This window comes from Schistocerca piceifrons, chromosome 1 (genome assembly GCF_021461385.2).
Source record: "Schistocerca piceifrons isolate TAMUIC-IGC-003096 chromosome 1, iqSchPice1.1, whole genome shotgun sequence".
Taxonomy (NCBI): Eukaryota; Metazoa; Arthropoda; class Insecta; order Orthoptera; family Acrididae; genus Schistocerca; species Schistocerca piceifrons.
In genome coordinates, this window is record NC_060138.1 from 841646947 (window position 1) to 841672692 (window position 25746).

A 25746-nucleotide genomic window follows, 5' to 3' on the forward strand; every position below is an offset into this window, starting at 1 on the left:
TGAACTTAGGCATTATTTACACAACATGTAACCTTCAGGCTAATACGGTATACGATGTGTGCTGCAGTTGTTATGCAACAGTTTACTATCATGATCTCTCCTGCCTGTGTAATAGACAGTTGGTTTGTTACGTTTGTAACCAGTTTTATTTGTAGTTATAACAGATTGAAATACAAGGAGGGACCTAAAAGAAACAGGATTGTCATAAAAAATTTATTGATGAACCTTTTTACAAAATTACTTCAGTCACCTTCAAAATACTCTCCATTACATGCGATGCACTTGTCATGTCTATTTTCCCACTGTTGGAAGCATGTTTGGAACTCTTCAAGTTTGATGTTGTCCAGTACCCTTTGCGAAACTGTTTTTACCACCTCCACATCGTTATAATGCTCCCCTTTTAACGTTTTTTTCATTTGTGGAAATAGGAAAAAGTCGCACGGGGCTAGGTCCGGCGAATACGGAGCGTGGGGAACGACGGACCACCTCTGAGATGCCAAATACTGGGTCACTTGTAAGGCCGTGTGTGCTGGAGCGTTGTCGTGATGCAGAAACCAGTCACCTGATCGCCAAAGTTCCGGGCGTTTCCTCCTCACATCCTCTCGCAGACACCTTAAAACGTCCAAATCCAAGTAAAAGTGCTGGTTAATAGTCTGGCCAGGGGGTACGAATTCCTGATGCACAATTCCACGAACATCAAAAAAGACAAAGATGATCGTCTTCACATTTGACCTCACTTGCCTTGCTTTTTTTGGTCTGGGAGAGTTGGGAGTCCTCCACTGGCTTGACACTTGAGTGGTTTCTGGGTCATACCTGTAACACCAACTCTCATCCCCTGTAATGACTTTGTTCAAGAAGTTTGGATCACGTGCAATCTCTGTTTTCAAGTCCTGACACACATTTTTGCAGATGGTTTTTTGCTCCTGTATGAGAAGGCGCGGAACAAATTTAGCAGCAGCACGTCTCAGGTACAAATCCTCACTCAAAATCCACTGGCATGAGCTCCAGCTGATTCCTGTCTCTGCTGAAATTTGGTCGATCGTTTGGCGACGATCCTCATTGATCTTTCTGGCGGACCTTTTTAATGTTCTCCTCATTTCGCGATGTTGAAGGGCGTCCAGAACGAGCTTGGTCTTCAACACACATCTCACCACGTTTAAAGCGCCCAAACCACACGAAAACCTGTGTGCGGCTCATAGCGTCCTCCTGGAAAGCTTCCTGAAGCATTTGGTGTGTCTCCGTTGCAGTTTTTTTAAGCAGGAAACAAAATTTCACACACACTGTTTGTTCTTTTAAAGTTGCCATAACGACTTCGCAGAGGTAACCCGCCAACAGTCGAAGAAACACAATACCACACTTGCACGTTCAGCTCTACACTGACGCCGTCTGCACAGCTGTTTCATGAAGGTCTCTACTAACACCATCTAGCGTGAGAACCCTGCACTACGTCTACGAGTGGTATCGCCCTCTCTGAGTCCGGTTTCTTTTGGGTCCCCCCTCGTATGTTACCTTTGGGTCCCCCCTCGTATGTCACGATGAGTCCTGACAAAAGACACACTTTTTTATGAAGTTTTTCGAGTTTGTTAGACTGTATCTCACTTCCTAGTCATCAAGACGTCTGATATAGCAAGTGGTTTCGAACAGAGTCTCTCTAATGGAAACGTTTAAAATAGTTTGCAGGAAACATTTTGTAAAAGTGCGCAGAAAATAGCCATATTTTGACTTTTCAGATTCAACTTTGCCCTCTATTTGTAAACTACTGGAAAGCAATAGGGGAATAAAATTTTATATTCTAATACCTTGTGTTGGTGAGTTAACATGTGCAAAGTTTCACGTTTTTCCCGCAATTTCTTCCGGAAATAGAAAAAGCTAAACTTCACATTTTTTCCAGCGTCACCTAGCATCACCTTGTCGTTCTTCATTGCAAAACCAAATGTAGTTTTCGTGGGTGGTTTAGACAATGTTCTTTCAAACAAAAATAGTTTAAAAGAGTTTCCAGAAGACTCTTTTTTGTGATAGTGGGTCAAAAATAGCCATTACTGGTGCTTTAGAAAAATCGTCAACTTTGCCCTCAGTTTGTAAAATTCTGGAAAGCAGTAGGTGAATGAATTTTTATATTCTACGACCTTGCATTGTTAAATTATTATGTGCGAAGTTTCAGGTGGATCCTGCAATCACGTCCGGAGAAATTAATACTTCACATTTTTTCGAGCATCAATTATTTGGCCCACTTTGTTCCAAATTATCCATATGCAAAACAGCAACAAAATCTTTTTTTTATTATTTCGCTTAGGAGAGCGCAAAACGTTGTACAAGATGATCTATTGCCGGAAATATTATGTCTCAAAGTTGACAAAGACTCACAGGCGTACTGTTGATAGCTGCATTATTGGGTCAAACAAATGATTATGTCTCCAGAAGTACCAACAAAGTGGCCCAGTGGTTAGCACACTGGACTGGGAGGACGATGGTTCATACCTGCATCCGGCCATCCTGATATAGGTTCTCCATGACGTCGCTAAATCGCTTCAGCCAAATGCCGGGATGGTTCCATTGAAAGTGCAGGGCCAACTTCCTTACCCATCCTTCCCAAATCTGATGGGACCGATGACCTCGCTGGTTGAACCCCTCCCCCAAATTAACCAACCAACCATCCAATCTCGGAAGTAACCAACCAATCTCTGGAAGTATTGAATTAATGGTTATGGATCTTTAGCAGTATTCATTGGAAATACATGTGGTTGATAAAAGTTCATCAAAATCAATTATGGTCATGTGGGAACCCCTAGACCACTTGGCATGGAATGACCTAACAGTGAAGTACAGAGGAGGTGGTATTATGTATAAGGATGTGTTTTGTGCTTATTGTTTAAGAAAACGCTAAATGAGGAAAGATTTGGACACATTTTACAGCATTGTGAACTATGTATAGTAGCAGAACAATATGGAAATGAAGACTGTTTGTATTAGCATGACAATCCATCCTTGCCTAAGAGGATATGGTTTGTGGACAGTAATGGAATGGAGTAGCCTAACTGGAGTTCTGAACTGAACCCAGTGGAACATCTTTCAGTTCTTGAGGAAGAATTGGCTGCCACTCATCCACAGACATTCAGACATCTCACTGAAAGAGTCCCCAGCAGACTTCAACCTGTCACTAAGGCAAAGAGTGGACACATCCTATATTAATGTCCACTAATAGACATCCATATACTTCTGCTCAGATAGTGCATGTGTGGCCTGACGTCTGTATTGATTGCCACAGTGTGCGCTCTGGGAAATTGATACTGGCGTATTGCAGCCTTGAGGCAGCATGTGAGGTGTGTCTGGTTGAAGAGCATAAGGAGACAAGGATTAGGGTCTGAATCTCAGTGCACCTCACTACGTTCCAGAATGTCATTTATTGAACACAAATAGAACACACTGAGTTATCAGTTTGGTTCTTCCTAGGGCCGCCTGTAAGTATGAAGCTAACTTAGGGGAGCTGCTTGAAAAGTTTCGGAGTGCACTTTAATATTTTAAAATTTATTTTCCCATCCTTAAATACACATGCAGCTTAGATATTAATTTTTGGTCGTGCTTCAAATGCGTCATCAAGTGTGTGTTCATGATACTACGATGAGTATATTGCTACACAGTAACATTACTCTTCTTATTTTCCGCTAACTATTATCACCTTTGATCTTTTTTGTTGTTTCATAACCAAGAGAACAGTCCCATCCTTCCGCAATCACCTCGTTCTTAAATGCCCCAAATGATTGTGAAATAATGAAATGTAAGAACTCATTGAAACATTGTGTGTTGCACCTCACCTATAGCTGTCACGCCGCTATTGTAGAACTGGAACAGCTGTGCATCCTGAATGGTCCAATGGAATTTTTGGTTGAGAAACAGGAACATGACATTTGCCTCACCTGCAACAAAGCAAATACAGCCAAAGACTAATATTTTATCAACACACAGCTAGTTTGCTAAGAAAGGATGACATTACCGTACCAATCAGTATGATGATGTTGCTCACGATGACAAAGACGACGATGATGATGACGGTGCGTCCATAGTAAGGCCTCCTCCTGAGACACGACTGCAAGGCCTCACGCACCAAATCCAACTCAAACACACCACCGCAACAGCCTTCACTCTGTGAGAACAACAAGCACATGGCAGTTTCGGGTAGCAAGAGATCTGATGTTTTGACAACTGATTAGCAATTAAAAACAAAGTCTGCCAAAGATGTGAAAGTATATTAATGCTATGACTCTGACAGAAAAAGACAAAAGAACTGAGTGATTTGTCTCAAGAATCATACAAGGTCAGTGTAGCCCAAAAGGAAGTGTAACAGAGGTGTTCACGGAAGTTAAGTTGGAATTTCTCGAAGAAGGCGACATTGTTCTTGTAAAATTCTGTTTGGTAAGCGCAAATTACTAGTAGCGGTATCTGAAGTATACTGCACAACCATTCTACTTCCTCCATTGCATGAGGTATCTCGCATGTGGATATTCAGAATAGATATAACCAAACAGCATGTACAGAAGCAACTATTCAGTCTCATTTCCCTCTCACATCACATAAATAGAATAGTGGCGAATAAATGATTTTGATGCAAAGTAACCTCCATCATGCACTGAACAGTTGTTTGCAGAGTATATTTGTTGATGTACATGCATTTGGAGAAACATAGTTCAAACTTCCATCTGATCAGCAAGATTTGCGTTTTGTATTATTGTAAGGGGAATGTCAAGAGGTTCCCTTAGGAAGACAGTGGCTAGTTTCTTTATGCAAATTAGCTGAGCTCAGGAAGTGCTCCTTCCCTCAATGTTGATACAATGTCAACATCTTTCTTATTTTCAGTCCATCGGTTGCCCATATACACGTTAATTACATTGCAGTACATTCACCAACACAGAGGCCAGAATTTGCTGACGGAGTTTTGCAACTCATTACATACTCCCCAAGGCATTATACAGTCCATGATGAAAAGTAGGCTAACTTGTACTACTGCTAGTTATTCACTTTCCTGTTCCGCTCACAAATGAATTAAGGGAAAAAAGGACTGTCTGTATTTCTATACAAGCATAGGTTATTGTTTCTTGTCTTTGTAGCCCATGTGCGGGAAGTGCGGGGCGTGTTTTTTTTTTTTAAGTAAGGTCCGTTTTGTTATAGGCACTAGTAGATCGCGCGCATACCGCAACGAGCGCGTGCCTCGTGTATCAGCATGCCTCGGGAACAACTGTGCTCAGTTTCAGCTCTGTAGCTGACCTGTACGATTCTGTTCTGTGCTTTCAAAATGTTTAATACCATCAACTCGCCCGCCGTGTGTGAGGTTCACTCAGTGATACGGTTTTTGTCAGCAAGGACAGATTTGCGAAGTGTACAGTGTTATTGTTATGAATGAAAGCAAAGTGCGTACATGGGTACGAGAATTCAAAGATGGCCGTGACAACGTCCATGATGAGGACTGCCCCGGTCGCCCTTCTTTGATTACAGACGATTTGGTGGCTTCAGTTGAAGCGTGGATTTGTGAGAACAGACGCTTCACAATAACAGGTCTCTCAAACGAATTTCCTGATGTGTTGAGATCAGTGCTTTACAACATTGTTTTTGGACACCTAAAGTTTAGGACACTTTGCTCCCATTGGGTGCACTCCTAACAGAGGATCTCAAAAACCAATGATTTGAGTGTGCGATGAAGTTGTTGACTCGTTATCACGAAGAAGGTGATGGCTTCTTGAGTGAGATCGTAACTGGAGACGATACATGGGTTTCGCATATAATGCTCAAATCGAAGCAACAGAGCATGGAATGGAGACGCACACACTCGCCTGTAACGGTGAAGGCCAAAAAGACTCTGTCCCAGCACAAAATCATGGCATCGGTGGTTTGGGATAGACATGATGTTTTGTTGGTCGACTTCATGCAACGAGGAACCACTACCAATGCAGAAACATACTGCCAACCCAGAATGATTCAAAACAAAAGACGCGGTATGCTGACAAAGAGAATTGTCCTTCTGCATGACAATGCAAGACCTCACACTGCAGGTCAGACCCGCGATTTATTGGACAGTTGTGGCTGGGAAGTTTTAGACCACCCACCCTACAGTCCTGATCTTGTGCCAAGCGATTAACATCTGTTCCTCCACCTCAAACAACACCTCAGTGGCAACTGTTACAGTGATGACGATGACGTGAAAACAGCAGTGAACTCTTGGTTATTGGAGCAGGTGGCAAGTTTTTATGAAGAGGGCATTTTAAAATTGGTTGAGAGGTATGATACGTGTTTGAACGAACTTGGCAACTATGTCGAATAATAGAGTGAAGTATGTACTTTCTGAAGTACTCATGTTCAAACGGACCTTACTTAAAAAAAAACACGCCTTGTGTGTTGGTACTGTAGGATTTGGTGATAGTAAGATCATTCTGCAGTCTGTCTGCTGGTATTCTAAATTATCTCAACAGCTTTTTGCAAAAAGAACATCTTTTTCCTACCCTCGACTCTGCCTAAATTAATGTAACATTTCCGTAATACTCGCATTTAACTGAACGTGCTAGTAACGAATCTCAAGTGCAGCGATGTCTGCCTTTAATCTGACCTAGTGTGGCTCCCAAACACTTAAGCATAATTCAAAAACGTGTTGCATGTGTATTCTGTATGCGTTCTTCATTCTAGATGATCTACAGTTTCCTAAAATTTTCCCAATAAACTTAAGTCGACCATTCTCACCTTCCCTACAACCGACATGACATACTCAATCGATTCCATGTTGCTTTACTAGAGTATGCCTAGCTATTTAATCAAAGTGGCAGTGTTCAGGAATAGGCTTCATTGCTAATGCCGTATTTGAACATTACAAGATTGTTTCTCCTACTCGTCTGCATTAGCTTACAATTTTCCACATTTAGAGCAAGCTGCCATTCATCACACTGTAGAATAAACCAAGTGTAAGTGAGAATGTCTTGTTAATCTATTTAAAATTTTCATAATCAACTATTAAAAGGATTACCTTCGTTGCTAATCCTCTCCATCTGATGGTGTTTTAGAAAGGTCAGGCTTTTATTATTTGCAAGTGTCTCCTCATTGGTCATTTCAAGAATATCGTTATATCAAAAGATGTTATTAACGGTTATTACAACTGAGTTGTTTATTGAAATCGATGCCAAATGAGACTTGTTTTTGAATAAGAGGACAGAGAGACTTGTTTTTGTATGAGATATTACATTTTTCAGGTTTAGAAAGATTAGGAATGTTTCTCGGGTATTAAGCTGAGTATCATCGACTAGAAGGTGCGATATTTTGGCAAGCAGACTTCTTACAGTCTTCAGGCTTTTCTGATGACTGATTGTCTTCTGACGGGCGCTGCCCTTATAGCCCCTGCTTCCTGTCACTGGTCTCTAGTCGGTCGTCTCTGGGTGTGGACCTGGCGCAATGGTGGGGGAAGCACACCTACGGGGCACGATCTGTTATCTTCAGTCCCTTTGCCATCAGCAACAGGCACGAGACTCTGGGCGCGGTGGCGACACGTCCTTGTCCTCTTCAGCTGCCATGATGGGAATGGATTTCCATGCAGACTACCTATGTGCTTTGACCATGCTCAAGGCTGGCTCTCAGGCCTTGCTTTATAGAAAACTGCTGTCTGTTTATTACCGTAGTTCGTTATGTAGTCAGATTTCTGCAGTCTCTTTTAGAATACAACCCAGAAGGTGTTGGACTGTTGCAAAAAGTTGGTGCCATCATAAATCTTGACATGTCCATGGGAGATGCAGGTTGTTTGCAGATGACACAGTCGTTTATTGGCCGGTAAGGTCATTAGAGGATCAGAACAAACTGCACAACGATTTAGAAAAGATATCTGTTCGGTGCGAAAATTGGCAGTCGACCCTAAATAACGAAAAGTGTGAGGTCATCCACATGAGTGCTAAAAGGAATCCGTTAAACTTCGGTTACACGATAAATCAGTCAAATCGACACCGTTGTATACAAACTGCAGTAGCTGCCAGGTGACGTCACAGCTCGAGATTCATCATGGCGGAGAAAAGAGTGGGAGGCCGAATTTGCACTCCCGTGGTAGCAGCGAAATGTCTACCGTCGTCTTGCGAAGCTGGAAATCAGCTTGCTGCACGGCGACGCAAAAGGCCGTAAACTTAACTAAATATCTAGGAATTACAATTACGAACAACTTAAATTGGAAAGAACACGTAGAAAATGTTATGAGTAAGACTAACCAAAGACTGCGTTTTATTGGCAGGACACTTAGAAAATGTAACAAATCTGCTAAAGAGACTGCCTACACTACGCTAGTCCGTCCTCTTTTAGAATACTGGTGCGCGGTGTGGGATCCTTACCAGATAGGACTGACGGAGTACATCGAAAAAGTTCACAGAAGAGCAGCACGTTTTGTATTATCGCGAAATAGGGGAGCGAGTGTTACTGAAACGATACAGTATTTGAGGTGGACATCATTAAAACAAAGGCGTTTCTCGTTGCGGCGGAATATTCTCACGAAATTTCAATCACCAACTTTCTCCTCTGAATTCGAAAATATTTTGTCGACGCCAACCTACATAGGGAGAAACTATCAACATAACAAAGCAAGAGAAATCAGAGGGCGCACGGAAAGATATTATTTCCGCGCGCTATACGAGATTGGAGTAATAGAGAATTGTGAAGGTTGTTCGATAAACCCTCTTCCAGGCATTTAAATGTGATTTGCAGAGTATCCGCGTAGATTTAGATGCTTTACTATGACGAACTTTGTTGGCTCTTCATTGTCTGTGCAGCCATTACGCTCCAAGCATCTCTCCTGTACTGTCCAGATCAGATACTCTGGCCTACATACATTTCCTCACATTGGCAAGGGATATGATAGACTCACAGTTTCCAGAATCCTAGGCCCTCTTGACTGACCCAAACAAGGCTTTCATCTTGCCTTGTGGGCTGGACATACCCTTGCAGTTATGTTTCCTGAGTATTCTTCCAATTTTCAGCGATGTTTTTTCGACATATGGCATAATCGCCATCGCATGCAGATGAGACAAGTATTGCAATAAATAGTATGTCGAGTGTAGTTCTAGAAAGATCTGATAATGATATTTTCATGGATATTAATATGGTTTAAAGCCAACTCACTGACATTAAACTTCGAAAAAACTCACTATACGCAATTCAGAACCTGCAAGAGATTTCCATCCAGCATATGCATAAAGTATGAAGAAGAGCAGATACAAGAGGTTGACAGTCTTAAATTCCTGGGATTACAACTTGATAATAAATTCAGTTGGGAGGAGCACGCCACAGAACTGCAGAAACGCCTTAACAAATCTGTATTTGCAATTCGAGTGTTAGCAGACATAGGCGACATAAAAATGAAAAAGCTTGCATACTTTGCCTACTTTCATTCCATAATGTCATATGGTATAATATTTTGGGGTAACTCTTCAAGTCAAACAAAAGTTTTCAGAGTCCAAAAGCCTGTAATACGTATTATTTGTGGAGTAAATTCACGGACGTCCTGTAGAAACCTCTTCAAAGAACTGGATATACTAACTACTGCCTCTCAGTATATTTACTCCTTAATGAAATTTGTCCTAAATAACATATCTCTTTTTTCAACAAACTGCTCAGTTCATACATACAATACCAGGAACAAAAATGATCTGCACAAGGACTTAAAAGCACTTACTGCAGTTCAAAAAGGGGTCCACTACTCAGGAACACCCATCTTCAATAATTTGCCAGCAAACATAAAAAATTTAGTTACACAGTTTAAAAGGAGCCTGAAAGACTTACTAGTGGCCAACTCCTTCTACTCCATTGACGAATTTTTTAATAGAAACAAATGATGTATTGTATATATCCATACTATTAGTATTGACGTGTTCCACATCCACGAGGATCTTCTCAGCACAGATCTATGGAACTAAAAACTAACCTAATCTAACCTGCAACTTCATCCTCAGCAAGCTGTGACCTCAGCTTCTTTAGTCTCATGGCACACTGTATCTGGCGACTGTTGTAATCATTTGTACAGAACATGGTCTGTAGGTGCTGCACGTCAGCTGCTAGACTGTCTTGGCTCCGCGTTTCACGGACTCTGTGCACTACTGTACTAATGACGTCTTCTATTGTGAAGGGGGATCCCAGTTGGAGGCATGCAAGTACAATCTGCGTGCATCGGTTTATGGTAGACACCGTGTCCTCGTGTGCCATGTGATCTTCACTTGACGAGCACATCCAGAAATGGATTTCATTATTTTCTTCTATCACCAGCATAATTTGATGTTCTGGTGCAATGAATTCAGTTGCTGCAAGCAGTCTTGCAGTCGTCTATGTGGCCACATTACGAACGTATCACCTACATATCGAAAAAAAGCACGAGATTTTACAGACTGCCGACTCCAGGGCCGTGTTTCCACGTGCCTCCATAAACATATTGGCCACTACTGGTGACAGTGGGTAGCCCATCAGAACTCTTTATGTTTGCTCGCCTGGGCAAAGGAGACCTCATAGTGAGCTTCGACGTGATGCCTCTTTTACAAGGATACCTCTAACAGACTTCCTACGTCTTACAGGGGAAAAGTACTAATGAAACTGTTTGAATACGTCCTTACGTTTACTTACTTTCTATTCAATGCAAATTATTAGGAACAAACAGATGGAGTGGCAGTGGGTCGCCTTGCGAAAGACAGTCAGCAGGAACAACTGAAGACGGCAAGAAGTTGGCTTGACGAAGTACCGCACCTTCTGGATGACGGCAGATGCCTGAATTGTTTTAGGTTCTGAAATGTATGTAATTATATATAGTCTCCATAAGAAAATTACTATCATAACTAAAAACAGAGCCATACAGAGAGGACTAGCAGTACAAACAGGGATTTCGAGCAACGTTTTGATAGGAGGTAGTCATTACAAATCTGAATAAAAGCTTTGTTCAAAAAATGCGTGTGAAATCTTATGGGACTTAACTGCTAAGGTCATCAGTCCCTAAGCTTACACACTTCCTAACGTAAATTATCCGAAGGACAAACACACACACCCATGCCCGAGGGAGGACTCGAACCTCCGCCGCGACCAGCCGCACAGTCTGTAACTGTAGTGCCGGAGACCGCTCGGCTAATCCTGCGTGGCAAAAGCTTTGTGTTTCCATTCTTGAGAGATAGGCAATTTGTGTTAATCTTTTTAAAACTTTACCGGTAGTTGTAAGCTGGACAGCGAAAACTCTACTCTTTAACTGGTGACTGATGAAAATTGCTGTAAAATTGTTAACTCCTTTTTCTGACAAGAAGGAAGGGATCGAAGATGAGGATAAAAGATATAGGGAAACTCACCCTGGGCCTCAGGTCATTAGAGAACTACCACACGGTACGAAAGGCAAAGATATGCCTTCGTAGATTCAGCGTCATTGAGTAACTTCTGTGTTACTTATCCTGTATCATTTAACTTCGCCGGACGGTGTGGCCGAGCGGTTCTAGGCGCTTCAGTCTGGGACCACGCGACCGCTACGGTCGCAGGTTCGCATCCTGCCTCGGGCATGGACGTGTGTGATGTCCATAGATTAGTTAGGTTTAAGCAGCTCTATGGGACTGATGACCTCAGATGTTAAGTCCCATAGTGCTCAGAGCATTTTGAATCATTTTTTTTAACCATTTAGCTTCACCAGCCGCTTTTTCTCAGTTCTATCCCTTCTTCTGCCAGAAGGAAGAGCCCCTGTTTCTGAAAACATTTTAGCTTTCTCCTCGTTTCTATCTGTAGCCACGTGAAAATTCGATTTTTTTTTCCTATCCATATGCTACATATTGTCAACTCTTTCATCTGTTATTAATAATACTAACGGCATCCAGTTACTTTTACATCACTCCAACATCACTACAGGTGTACTGAGGACCTAAATTGCTTGTGATAGGGTGTCGTGAATTTCTCTAAAGGTCTTTTAAGTGTCAATGCTCCTTCCTTGCGCGTTCTCGCGCCTTTCGGTTTTACTGTACGACCACACTCTCCTAGACTCGGGAATCTAGAGCCGTCATCATGTTGTCGAACGTCTAGCTGCAAATCTGTTTTCTATTTGTCGGAAATACCAATAGCAACTCATTAACAGCGCAGAATTTTCAAAGTTCATTCGTTTACATACTGATGAGAACATAACTAGAAAAATAACGAACTTAGTGATGTAGAAATTAGCAAGCTAACATGTCAAACTTTTACTAATAAATGCTCCACTCCCACTTTTGAACTCAGGGAAGGTCATTGTCATTAACATAGCACTGATCGTTTCTCCCATTTTCTATAATAATACAGTATTTCAAACTAATACAAATTTTTCGCGTAAAAATTATTTCTTTCTTAAAAAATATTTATTTAAAAACGAAAAAATTGGCACTGTTGTTACGACTAATTGATATTTCGCCTTTTTTATTCCGTTATTAGAAAAATAAAAACAAACACGTTTTATAACCAAGATCAAACAAATACCGGTTACTCAGAACTGAAATACTGGTATCGGTTTTAACTGATCGGTTTTTCCCATTCCTGCCACAGCGATCAGGCCGCACCGCGCTGCGCAAAATAAGGTTCAAATGGTTCAAATGGCTCTGAGCACTATAGGACTCAACTGCTGTGGTCATCAGTCCCCTAGAACTTAGAACTACTTAAACCTAACTAACCTAAGGACATCACACACACCCATGCCCGAGGCAGGATTCGAACCTGCGACCGTAGCAGCAGCGCGGCTCCGGACTGGAGCGCCTAGAACCGCACGGCCACCGCGGCCGGCGCAAAATAAGGAAAGCAGTTCAACGTAGCGCGGCGCGACGTGGCAACATCAAAGCGCGCCGCTCTGCGCAACAACAAATTCCGCGAAGTGTCTGTACTTCACAGGAAATGGATCGCTCGTGCGCGGCTCTGTTAGGACGCTGTCTCCCGTTTTCCATTTTTATCAACGAGCGCGCGCGCACAGTGGAGCATTGACGCATACACTGCTCCGTTCTGTGCAGTTCTGTCCTCGTGTGCGTCGTTCTGCTTTAATCTGCGCTGCGCATTTGTGACGCTTTCGGTGTGGACGTAGCTATAAGTAAATATAGGATGCGGTAATGAAACTTACTCATCTGAAAGACCAAAATAATTTTAGTTCCTTTCTGTGTTATTGCTTAGCTGGAAATTTAAAATTAAGAGTGCATAGTGACATCTAGTACTTCATCAAACTTCAGCAACTGTATTTCTACTTGTTGAAATAATCACCAACCAGCTGCACAAAAGAAATACTGCTCTTGTACCGGTTTCAGGCACCCATTGCCCTTCTTCAGAAGGTTATAATCATCGCATTATTTGTGAGCGTCAAAATTAAGACGTATGTAGCATACTGCTGTCGACATGTGGTTCATTAAACCTGTATAAAAATGGCACTGGCATGATGTCTGCACTTGTTGGTTGGTTTCCTTACGCCATTTTTGTACAGCCGCTATGAACCACATGATACATCTTATTCTTGACATTCGCAAATAATGCGATGATTATAATCTTCTGAAGAAGGGCACTAGGTGCTGTAGATCAAAATTTCTTTTATGCAGAAAGGTTGCTGATTGTTTCAACAAATAAATATATCTGGCAAGTGACGCTATATATTGTCAGTACATGAATTTACTAAAATTCTGAAGTTTCGGTCGGCTCTTTCGAACATAGCGATAAGTATGGTTCGAGTTCAAATGGTTCAAATGGGTCTGAGCACTATGCGACTTAACTTCTGAGGTCATCAGTCGCCTAGAACTTAGAACTAATTAAACCTAACTAACCTAAGGACATCACACACATCCATGCCCGAGGCAAGATTCGAACCTGTGACCGTAGCGGTCGCTCGGTTCCAGACTGTAGCGCCTAGAACCGCACGGCCACTACGGCCGGCCGCGATAAATATGTCGGCTATTGCTCGATGAATATTCTCCTTCAAGTATGCAAGGGCCCTTGTATGACGTAAACAATGGATTTCAGATATTCCCAATAAAGAAGTCACAACGTCACGAGGGAAACTGGGCCCGTTGCAAGCTACGTAAGATCATCTCCCAAAAGTAGGCGCCCGCAATTTGATTTCTGTGTCGTGGCGCTGCTTCCTGAAATAACACATCCAACAATCATCTTGTTGAAGATCTCGATCATATTGAGAACTGCCGATTCAGAGTTACTGCACGTCCGTTTCCTTAAAAAAATACGGAATAATGACCTCAGCTCTCGACAGTTCTCCCCAACAGCTACACTAGCTTAATGAAGGGCCCCTCATTAAGTTCTCTTGAACAGTTAACGTTCCGATAACACACACAAACAGATGGAAGTCACTAAAGAACGCTATCGCGTCGATAAGCAACTTTTCAATCATCTCTTCGCGTGCATTTTGCTGAGCAACATAACCACTTTCGCCCAGTTCCTCCACCACTACCTGTATGTATGAAAATAGAGAATTCGTCTCAAAGGAAGATCCGAAAGTCAAAGGGCAGCTGAAAGATAGCGTGCCGAGCGGCGAGGACTTCTGTCTCACTACTTCCATGTTTTACTGTGGCTCATGGACCGCAGCAGCCACATTCTTCTTCTTTACATATTTCCGGTTGCCCTGGGGTATCTATCAATGAAACAATAGACTGCCGGCCAGTAACAGGACTTTGGGCGGGAGTATGGAAGCGTACACGGGATGCGTGTGTGTGTGGTTTGAGGTTTTCGGGCGCTTGCCAATGACAATGACTGACAGAAAAGAAGGCTTCTACGACGAGTGCGAGTTGCTCCTTCGGCCAACGCATTGTTGGTGCTGATCTCATGTGGTAAACGAACTTCCTGACTCATCGCTTTGAATGAGACCCCCCCCCCCCCCACACTGTACCCCATTAAAATTAACACATTTCGTCGCAATACCCAATAATTTGATCCCTGCTAGTATCTCTAGCAAATACTGAAAGACCGTTTAGTACATTAAAACATCCATGAAGACGTGAAGAATGTCCTACGTTTTCCACTGACGCAGAAAGGATTAGCAGGTTTCGAAATACTTGTTGTGGAACCTACTTTGGATCATCAATTAAACTTTAGTGGTACAGGGTGTTCCAGGAGGAATGGCCAATGTTCAGAGATATGACGGGAACGATCATTCGTACCAAAAGGTCTACACAGTAAACATGAAATTTAAAACGGGTCTGTAAGAGCTATGAGCACTTCTCTATCTTCAATACTGCGAGACAAACCTCTTCTACTGCATGCTCTTTGCTTTCCTTATGCCAATTTAAAATATAATTTATTTCATGACATTTTTGTAAATGCATTTGAAAACTGCTTCCCCAAGAAAATAGTTAAATATACTCGTAAGAAACCTTGTAACAAACCATGGCTTACTAAGGGTATAAAAATATCTTGTAACCGGAAAAGGGAACTGTATCTGGCAGCAAGAAAGAGTAGTGACCCAGAAACTATCAAAAATTATAAAAACTACTGTGTTATATTAAGAAAAGTTATTAAAAAATCCAGGAGTATGTGTATCATGTCTGAAATCAGCAACTCTGATAATAAAATTAAAACAATTTGGAATATTATTAAAAGAGAAACAGGTCAACCAAGAGCAGAGGAAGACAGTAGTACCATCAAATTGAATGAAAACTTCACGAACAAAAAGTCAGAAGTTGAAAATATTTTTAATAATCATTTTCTAAATGTTGTGGATATAGTAGGATCCAGGTGTTCATTAGAAGATGCTAGGCTGTTAATGGAAGAGGCCATACCTATGCAATTTGATACAATTGAAGTCTCACCCACTTCTCCCTCTGAAATTAGGAAAATAATAAACTTGCTTAGAAGCAAAAACTCACATGGAATTGATGGCATTTCCAGCAAAATACTAAAAGCTTGTTCTCAACAGATAAGTAAGATTCTCAGCCACCTGTGTAATAGCTCTCTGGAACAGGGCATTTTCCCTGATAGACTGAAATATGCTATTGTTATACCTTTGCATAAAAAGGGGGATAGATCTGATGTCAACAATTACCGTCCAATCTCCCTTCTAACAGCTTTATCCAAAATTTTTGAGAAAGTAATGTATTCAAGAGTAGCTTCACATATCTGTAAAAATGAAGTACTAACAAAATGTCAGTTTGGTTTCCAGAAAGGTTTTTCAACAGAAAATGCCATATATGCTTTCATCAGTCAAATTTTGAATGATCTGAATAAGCGAACACCACCCATTGGGATTTTTTGTGATCTCTCAAAGGCTTTTGGTTGTGTAAATCATGAAATTCTGCTAGACAAGCTCAAGTATTGTGGCATGAGTGGGACAGTGCACAAATGGTTTAATTCGTACCTAACTGGAAGAGTGCAGAAAGTTGAAATAAGTAGTTCTCGTAACATGCAAAGATCAGCACATTCCTCAAACTGGGGAACTATCAAGAATGGGGTTCCACAAGGGTCAGTCTTGGGTCCTTTGTTGTTCTTATTATATATTAATGACTTGCCATTCTATATTCATGAAGAGGCAAAGTTAGTTCTCTTCGCTGATGATACAAGTATAGTAATCACACCTGAGAAACAAGAATTAACTGAGGAAATTGTCAATACTGTCTTTCAGAAAATTACTAAGTGGTTCCTTGTAAACGGACTCTCACTGAATTTTGATAAGACACAGTTCATACAGTTCCGTACAGTGAATGGTATGACGCCATTAATAAATATAGACCTTAATCAGAAGCATATAGCTAAGGTAGAATATTCCAAACTTTTAGGTATGTCCATTGATGAGAGATTAAATTGGAAGAAACACATTGATGATCTGCTGAAAAGTTTGAGTTCAGCTACTTATGCAATAAGGGTCATTGCAAATTTTGGTGATAAACATCTTAGTAAATTAGCTTACTACGCCTATTTTCACTCATTGCTTTCATATGGCATCATATTTTGGGGTAATTCATCACTGAGGAATAAAGTATTTATTGCACAAAAGCGTGTAATCAGAATAATAGCTGGAGTCCACCCAAGATCATCCTGCAGACATTTATTTAAGGATCTAGGGATATTCACAGTAGCTTCTCAGTATATATACTCTCTTATGAAATTTGTTATTAACAACCAAACCCAATTCAAATGTAATAGCAGTGTGCATAACTACAATACTAGGAGAAAGGACGATCTTCACTATTCAAGATTAAATCTAACTTTGGCACAGAAAGGGGTGAATTATACTGGCACTAAAGTCTTTGGTCACTTACCAAATAGTATCAAAGGTCTGACAGATAACCAACAAGTATTTAAGAAGGAATTAAAAGAATTTCTGAATGACAACTCCTTCTACTCCATAGAGGAATTTTAGATATAAATTAAGAAAATAAAAGAAAAAAACCAAAAATATTTAAAAAAATAAAAAAAATAAAAAAATAAAGAAAAACAAAAAACACAAAAAAATAAAGTTGTTATATTAACTTAAGTATGTTGTTAAATTAACCTAATTATATCATGTATTGGAAAATTCGACTCGTTCCACATCATTACGAAATATCGTATTCATGATCCATGGAACTAGTATTAATCTAATCTAATCTAATCTAATCTAATCTTAAGAAGTGATAGTATGGACCAAACCAAGAAAAAAACGTTCAGGAAACATGGGCTCTAAAGTGAATACCTCAAGAGCTATGACCATTTGTTCACCTTCGTTAATGTGAAACACATCTTTTCTACTGAACAAGTGCTCATAGCTTGCAAGGTATGCATTTTAAAGCCCATGTTTACTAGACTTTTTGCTTCGAATAATTATTCCTGTCATATGCCTGAATATTGACCATTCCTTCTGGGACACCCTGCATCTGCCAATAAAATTAAGAAACGCTATTTCTTGAAATTAACTTTTCATCGCTTATATAGCTAATTTATAATATTGTACCGCAGTATGCATTCGGTCGACTAAAGCGAGATCTTCAGGATTCGACTGCGGGGTTTCCTTTTTCTCCTTGGCCTGGTGTGTGTTACAACAATTGGGGAACTATTCATCGTTATATCATTCTACATGCTTTTCTAGAGTTTGTTTGCTGAGCAAGTACTGATACACTCATATATAGTAATATTCTATAAAACAAAGCTTCTTTGACGAAATTATTGTTTCAGAGCTCTCTTACAGACTTCCAAAACAATAAGCTCATGTATGGAGCACTCTTTGTAGTCAAGTCAGAGGGTCTGGTGAGACCTACCTCGAGACCTGCCAAGACCTGCCCTGCCTCTCAAAAGGCCTGCTGATGCCAGAAAAATCAACACCGACGTCTACATCACTTCTCTTCAAATGGTTCAAATGACTCTGAGCACTATGGGACTCAACTGCTGAGGTCATTAGTCCCCTAGAACTTAGAACTAGTTAAACCTAACTAACCTAAGGACATCACAAACATCCATGCCCGAGGCAGGATTCGAACCTGCGACCGTAGTGGTCTTGCGGTTCCAGACTGCAGCGCCTTTAACCGCACGGCCACTTCGGCCGGCACACTTCTCTTCAATTCGCAATTAAGTGCCTGGTAGAGGGTACATATCGAATCACCTTCAAGCTATTTCTCTATCGTTCCACCCTCGAACAGAGCAACAAAATATTTTCGCATTCAGAACCGGCCTGAGTGGCCGAGCGGTTCTAGGCGCTACAGTCTGGAACCGCCGACCGCTACGGTCGCAGGTTTGAATCCTACCTCGGGGATGGATGTGTGTGATGTCCTTAGGTTAGTTAGGTTTAAGTAGTTCTAAGTTCTAGGGGACTGATGACCTCAGAAGTTAAGTCCCATAGCGCTCAGAGCCATTTAACCATTTCTCCCATTCAGAGAAAAAGGATGGTGATAGGCATTCTGTGAAATGACCCAACTACAACGCAAAACGCCTTTGTTTTGATGATAGCTAACCTCAAGCATCATACACACTCAAGAAAGGATTGCCACCTTAAAATTTTTCAACAAGAACCAAAGTAAGAATATATAAAAGCATAATCAGGCCACTATTACTATATGGGGCAGAAACATGAAGAATAGATAAATACACGAAGAGAAAGATAAAAGTTTCTGAAAATAAAATCCTGCGAAAGGCATTTGGACCAATCTATGAGGGAGGAGAATGGCGAAGGAGAAAGAACAGGAAGCTCAGGGAGCTATACAATGAACCAGATATGGTTGTGGAAGCCAAGACAAGAAGACTAAAATGGGCTGGCCACATTTATGGAAGTGAACAGGGATCTTCACTGAGAGAAGTCTCAGAGAATAAACCGGATGGGCGAAGACCTCTATGCAGGCCGAAAATTGGATGGTGAGACCAGGTTGTCAAGGATATCCAGGTACTAGGAGCAAGAAAAGAAGATGCCGAAGACAGAATACTGTTGAAGAGGCCAAAAACCGACTGCGGTTTGTGGGGCCAGGAGAGTAAGAGTGAGCAAGTACCCTCAACTCGCGTGTCATATCCGTGGCTCTCTCTTTCTCTTATTGCATGTCAGTACAAAACGAGCAGACCATTGAACTTTTTCGATGCCCTCCATCAACCCTATCTGATGCGGACCTCATAACGCGCAGCAGTACTGTAGAAGAGGATGGACAAGCGTCATGTAGGCAGTCTCTTTAACAGACCTAAGCGTTCTGCCAGTGAAATGGAGTCTTTGCTTCGCTTTCTCCACAACGTTATCTGTGCGATCGTTCCAATTTAAGTTGTTCGTAATTGTAATTCCTAGTTATTTAGCCGAACTGGCAGCTTTACATTTGTCTGATGAAATTTAACGGGTTCCCTTAAGCACTCAAGTGAATGGCCAAACACTTTTCATTATTAGAATCAACTGCCACTTTTCGCACCACACGGGTATCTTGTCTAAGTCATTTTGCAATTCGTTTTGATCTTGTGATGACTTTACGAAACAGTAAATGATAGCACCATCTGCAAACAATCTAGCAGGGGTCCCCAGATAGTCTCCTAACTCGGCTATATACGTTAGGAACAGCAGAGGGTCTGTAACACTTCCTTGGGGAATTTCAGACATCACTGCTGTTTTACTCGATGACTTTCCGTCAGGTTCTACGAACGAGAACCTGGTGCGAAATAGATACAGAGATGAGCAAATGTGTCGGGATTTCCCCAGTTCACTGCTACTAGACCCGTGTCATCATAACGCGCCTGTGCGTAACACACAAAGTATTGCGCCATAATCTAAGAATGAATGCAAAAGTTAAAGATACTTTTTTCAAACTTTGTCAATATATGCGTCAGAGTATTGATATTAAAACTGTTAATCTCAGACTATCAGATGAATATGTTTCGCTAAATATGTTATTTTAAGAAAAAATAACTGGTGCTACATAATGCAGCTAGAAAGCTAAAAAATGGTTCAAATGGGTCTGAGCACTATGGGACTCAACTGCTGAGGTCATTAGTCCCCTAGAACTTAGAACTACTTAAACCTAACTAACCTAAGGACATCACACACATCCATGCCCGAGGCAGGATTCGAACCTGCGACCGCAGCGGTCTCGCGGTTCCAGACTGCAGCGCCCGAACCGCGCGGCCACTTCGGCCGGCTAGAAAGTTAAAAATTGTTCAGAATGTGCAAAGGTATGTCACAATCAACATTTACGAGTCTCAATTTGATCGGTGCAATATTTTGGTCAAAATCGGAGTTTTTACGAAAAATCGAAGGCGCTAAATATTAGACTCAGAAAGATGAAAATTCGTATCTAGCCTCAGTCTGATATAAAAACATTAACTATGTAACTCCATTAAGTTACGCTAATAGTTTTAAGTAATTTACTAAAAACCAAATTTGGGGCAGAAACATCCTTGTTCGCAATAGATTACGTAATTTATGATAAAAAGTTCTAATTACAGCATTCGATTACATTCATTAAATTATACATCAGTACCAAGTTTCAAGACTTAAGTGTAAATAACAGTCAATAAAAGCACTCCTAAAGAAGTAGTTCAGAGGTCATGTTCTACTGTTGGTTCCGTTCTAAAAATTCTAGCTAGCAAAGTTTAAATGCAGTCGAGCTAAAACATTTTTAGTAACTAAAGGCAACTTAACTCTATCATATAAAAATTTCGAGTATTGTAAATTGTTTCACGAGACAGTTATAAAATGGTACGTGTCTGAGAAAGTGGTCAGTTTGATGCTGCCGACTGTGCCTTGAGCGGTTGACAGCAGATGTTCCGTCTTTTTTAATCTCTTTTTGTTTGTTATTTTTCGTTGAATTTGTCCCATGACATCTGTTTTAAGTTCGTCATTGATCCATTCACTCAGTTTTATTATTACAGAGGACAGACAACCCTCTGACCGATCACGCTGAGCTACCGTGCCGGCTCCGTTCGGCCTTCCGCTGTGTCCATATACAGTAAAAGTACGGCCAGAGACGCAGTGAAAGAGACACTTCGTACCGAGCTGTCAATCTGTCCACGTTCGTCAAACGCCGGCATAAGCGCTGCCTCAGATTACGTCGGCGCTAGGTATCCACCGAACGCATGTTTTCGGTAAAAGTAGGAAGTGAATTTGCGAGAACTGTACACCGTCCTGGACCGGTTTGATTTCACGGAAGTAACTGTGTGCCCCCTGTAATGTTGGCAAAACCGCACTGGCCAGTGGTGAGATTATTTTCGACTTTTGTGGCGAGCAGGTAACTTTGACTAGTAGAGGTCAGGGCTCTAGACTATTTTACTTGAAACTTAACGCAGAGGTCGCTTCTGAACTGCTAATGCTGCTGTTTATGATAGGAACATTATTGTTATTGTTATCAGGAATATTATTATGTTTGTGCGTGTGAACTTTCATTGAATATTTTAATCGGTTATAACGCTAAACTTTTATTTATAGTCATAATTTCTTATCCTGATGAGTAAGAACATTTTCATTCGGTGAGTACAAGAAGAATGTGGGCTTACAGACTGGAAATTATGGTCAGTATGTTTTCCATCACTTTCTGCCTGACCGCAAAAAATATCGTAGTTTTTCAGGCTCTTGCGGATACGGCGGCGAATATTATGTTCATTTGTATAAAATTCACCCGCCGCCTCACAACCTTTCTGATAGGAAATCGCGAATTGAATTGCAGGACCGAGATGATAGGTATCCCATAGCATGCAATTTGATTATACGCTCCTTGTGAGAAACTGTATCAAAAGCCATCTACAACGTGTACAACTCTGCTTCCGCCGTTTGCCGATAGGTGGCGACAACAGTAAGTAGCGGCCGAAAGGAACAGATCGCAGACGTCAGGCAGTTAGCTTGAATCTCGGTCAACATAACCTCATTCAAACATTAGTCGATTTGTGTCGGCATCATAAAGTTGTTCTTGATTGAAAATGTCAGTTTACGAGCCTAATTCTCGTCATTTACGGGAGGTGTTGCTGTTTTGTTTCAGTATGCGGAAAACAGCGGCCGAGTCTCAAATGGTTCAAATGGCTCTGAGCACTATGGGACTTAACATCTTAGGTCATCAGTCCCCTAGAACTTAGAACTACTTAAACCTAGCTAACCTAAGGACACCACACACATCCATGCCCGGGGCAGGATTCGAACCTGCGACCGTAGCAGTCCCGCGGTTCCGGACTGCAGCGCCTAGAACCGCACGGCCACCGTGGCCGGCTGGCCGAGTCTCATCGAATGCTCTCAAATACGTATGGTAAGGACGCTATTAGTGAAAGAACGTGTCGTGAGTGGTTTCAACGCTTCAAGAACGGTAATTTTTAACGTCGTAGACCAGCATAGTGGTGGAAGGGAGAACGTTTTCGAAGATGCAAAATTGAAGACAGTGCTGAGTCAACTCGCGTCAACCTCAAGAAGAATTGGTGCGATTAGTGGGAGAGACACAGCAAGCCATTTCAAAACATCTCAAAGCTATGGACAGGATTCAAAAAGAGGGAACTTGGGTCCCGTGTGAGCTGAAATCAAGAGACGTTGAACGGCGTTTGTGTGTTTGTGAACAGTTGGATTGGATTGGATTGGCTGGGGGAAGAGACCAAACAGCGAGGTCATCGGTCTCATTGGATTAGGGAAGGACGGGGAAGGAAGTCGGCCGTGTCCTTCCAAAGGAACCATCCCGGCATTTGCCTGGAGCGATTTAGGGAAATCACGGAAAACCTAAATCAGGATGACCGGACGCGGGGTTGAACCATCGTCCTCCCGAATGCGAGTCCAGTGTACTAACCACTGCGCCACCTCGCTCGGTGTGAACAGTTGCTTCAGAGGCAAAAACGGAAGAGGTTTCTGCATCCCATTGTGATCGGGGACGAAAAATGGGTTAGTTACGATAACCCTAAACGCAAAAAATGATGGTGATATCCCGGCCATGCTTCCACGTCGACGGCCAAACCGAATATTCACGGCTCCATGATCATGCTCTGCATTTGGTGGGACCAGCTCGGCGTTGTTTACTATGATGTGTTAAAACCAAGAGAAACAATCACAGGTGCTCGTTATCGAATGCAATTAATGCGTTTGAGCAGAGCATTAAAAGACAACCGGCCGCAATACAGTGAGAGGCACGATTAAGTGATTTTGCAGCACGACAACGCTCGACCCCACGTTGCAAAAGAGGTCAAAACGTATTTGGAAACGTTAAAATGGAAAGTCCTACACCACCCGCCGTATTCTCCAGGCATTGCCTCCTCTGACTATCACCTGTTTAGATCAATGGCGCATGGCCTGGCTGACCAACACTTCCGATCTCACGAAGAAGTCACAAATTGGATCGATTCGTGGATCACTTCAAAAGATGAACAGTTTTTTCGACGCGGGATTCGTGCACTGCCCGAAAGATGGGAGAAAGTAGTGGCCAGCGATGGAAAATACTTTGAATGATACATGTGTAACCAATTTGTTTCATTAAAGCCTCAAATGTTGGGGAGAAAACGGCGGAAGCAATGTTGTACACCTTGTAGTAATACAAGATTATAGAATCAATTTCAGACCCCTTGTCGGTAGCACTCATTACTTCATGAGAATGAAGAGGTAGTGTGTTTCACAAGAACGATATTTTCGGAATTTGTACTGTATGCCAGTAGATCGTTTTCTTCTACAAACATTATTTTTGTGTGTTTGGACCGATAACTGCAACTATACTTTCAATATTGTTGCCCATGACCAATCACGTTTAATCAAGCAAGGAGGGAATGGAATGGAAGGGAATGGGACGGAACGGAATCCCCGCAAATGAGATTCAGAGTAATTTGTTGCAGAAGAAGTTGCTATATCACACAATAGCCCATAACGACAGTGCTTCAATTGAACAGATACACCTGCGAGGGCACTGCATTCCATGGGGCATACAGAATTTGAAAAATGCTCCAATATACACTCTATCACAAAATGACGCACTACGAAGGCATTACCTGAAGGGGCCAGAAATAGGTAGATGCGATGTTCATGTACAGACAAACAGCTGATTACAATTTCAGAAAAACTGGATGATTTATTCAAGAGAAAGAGCTTCTGAAATATGAGCAAGTCAATAATTGGACCTCTACTGACCCTTATGAAAGCAGTTATTAGGTTTGGCATTAGAGTTGTTGGATGTCCTGCTGAGGGATATCATGCCAAATTCTGTCCAATTGGCGCATTAGATGGTCAAAATTCGGAGCTAGTTGGAGGCCCTGCCCATAGTTCTCCAAACGTTCTCCGGTGGGGAGAAATCTGGCGATCTTGATGGCCAAGGTAGGGTTTGGCAAGCACGAAGACAAGCAGTAGAACCTCTCGCCGTGTGCGGGCGGGCATCATCTTGCTGAATGTAAGCCTAGGATAGCTTGCCATGAAGAGCAACAAAACGTGGCGTATAATATCGTCGACGTACCGCTGTGCTGTAAGGGTGCTGCAGACGACAACCAAAGGGTTCCTGATATGAAGTGGTACTCCCAGACCATCACTCCTAGTTGTCGAGCCATACAGCAAGTGATAGCCAGGTAGGTATCCCACTGCTGCTCAGGGTGCCTCCAGAAACATCTTCACTGGGCATCAGGGCTAAATTCGAAGCGGGACTCATCAATGAAGACACTTCTGTTTCATTGAATGGGATTCCAGGCTCAATGTGGCGATATGGCGGACACCTCTGCAAATGGTCTTGTTGGTGTAGAGAGGTCAATTGTAGTCGGCACAAGGGGCGCCAGAAGCTCTATCCCCTTTCCATGGCTAATGGACCTTGTTGTCACTAAAGCACCGGTTGCCCGCCCGGTTGGCCATGTGATTTAACGCACGGCTTTCTGGGTGGGAAGGAGCGCCTGGTCCCTGGCACGAATCTGCCCGGCGGATTTGTGTCGAGGTCCGGTGAACCGGCCAGTCTGTGGATGGTTTTTAGGCGGTTTTCCATCTGCCTCGGCGAATGTGGGCTGATTCCCCTTATTCCGCCTCAGTTACACTATGTCAGCGATTGCTGTGCAAACAAGTTCTCCACATATGCGTACACCACCATTACTCTACCACACAAACATAGGGGTTACACTCGTCTAGTGTGAGACATTCCCCGGGGGGGGGGGGGGGGGGTCAACCGGGGACCGAGCTGCACAATAACCCTGGGTTCGGTGTGGGGCGGCAGAGGGGTGAAGTGGACTGTGGTAGTCGTCGTGGGGTTATGGACCACTGCGGCTGCGGCTAGGATGGAGCCTCTCCGTCGTGTCTAGGTCCCTGGTTAACATACAATACAAAGGACCGGTTGCACGTTGGATCGATGATATGGTGGATCTGTGGCTCTGTGCCTCTATGACAACTGCTCGGTCCTCATGTTCTGTCATCTCTCTAAGTCAGTCGCT

At 42.2% G+C, this 25746-nt stretch overlaps 1 protein-coding gene across 1 annotated transcript in view; it reads right to left on the reverse strand.

The window, feature by feature from the left end:
- Nucleotides 1-25746, reverse strand: part of LOC124775606 (thymic stromal cotransporter protein-like) — a 92572-nt gene that overhangs the window by 60220 nt on the left and 6606 nt on the right. Inside the window, exons 3-4 of the mRNA XM_047250438.1 lie at nucleotides 3997-4141; nucleotides 3813-3914 (exon numbers count right to left, since the gene is read on the reverse strand). Coding sequence (XP_047106394.1) covers nucleotides 3813-3914; nucleotides 3997-4141 — 247 coding nt within the window. The remainder of the gene's footprint in view (nucleotides 1-3812; nucleotides 3915-3996; nucleotides 4142-25746) is intronic.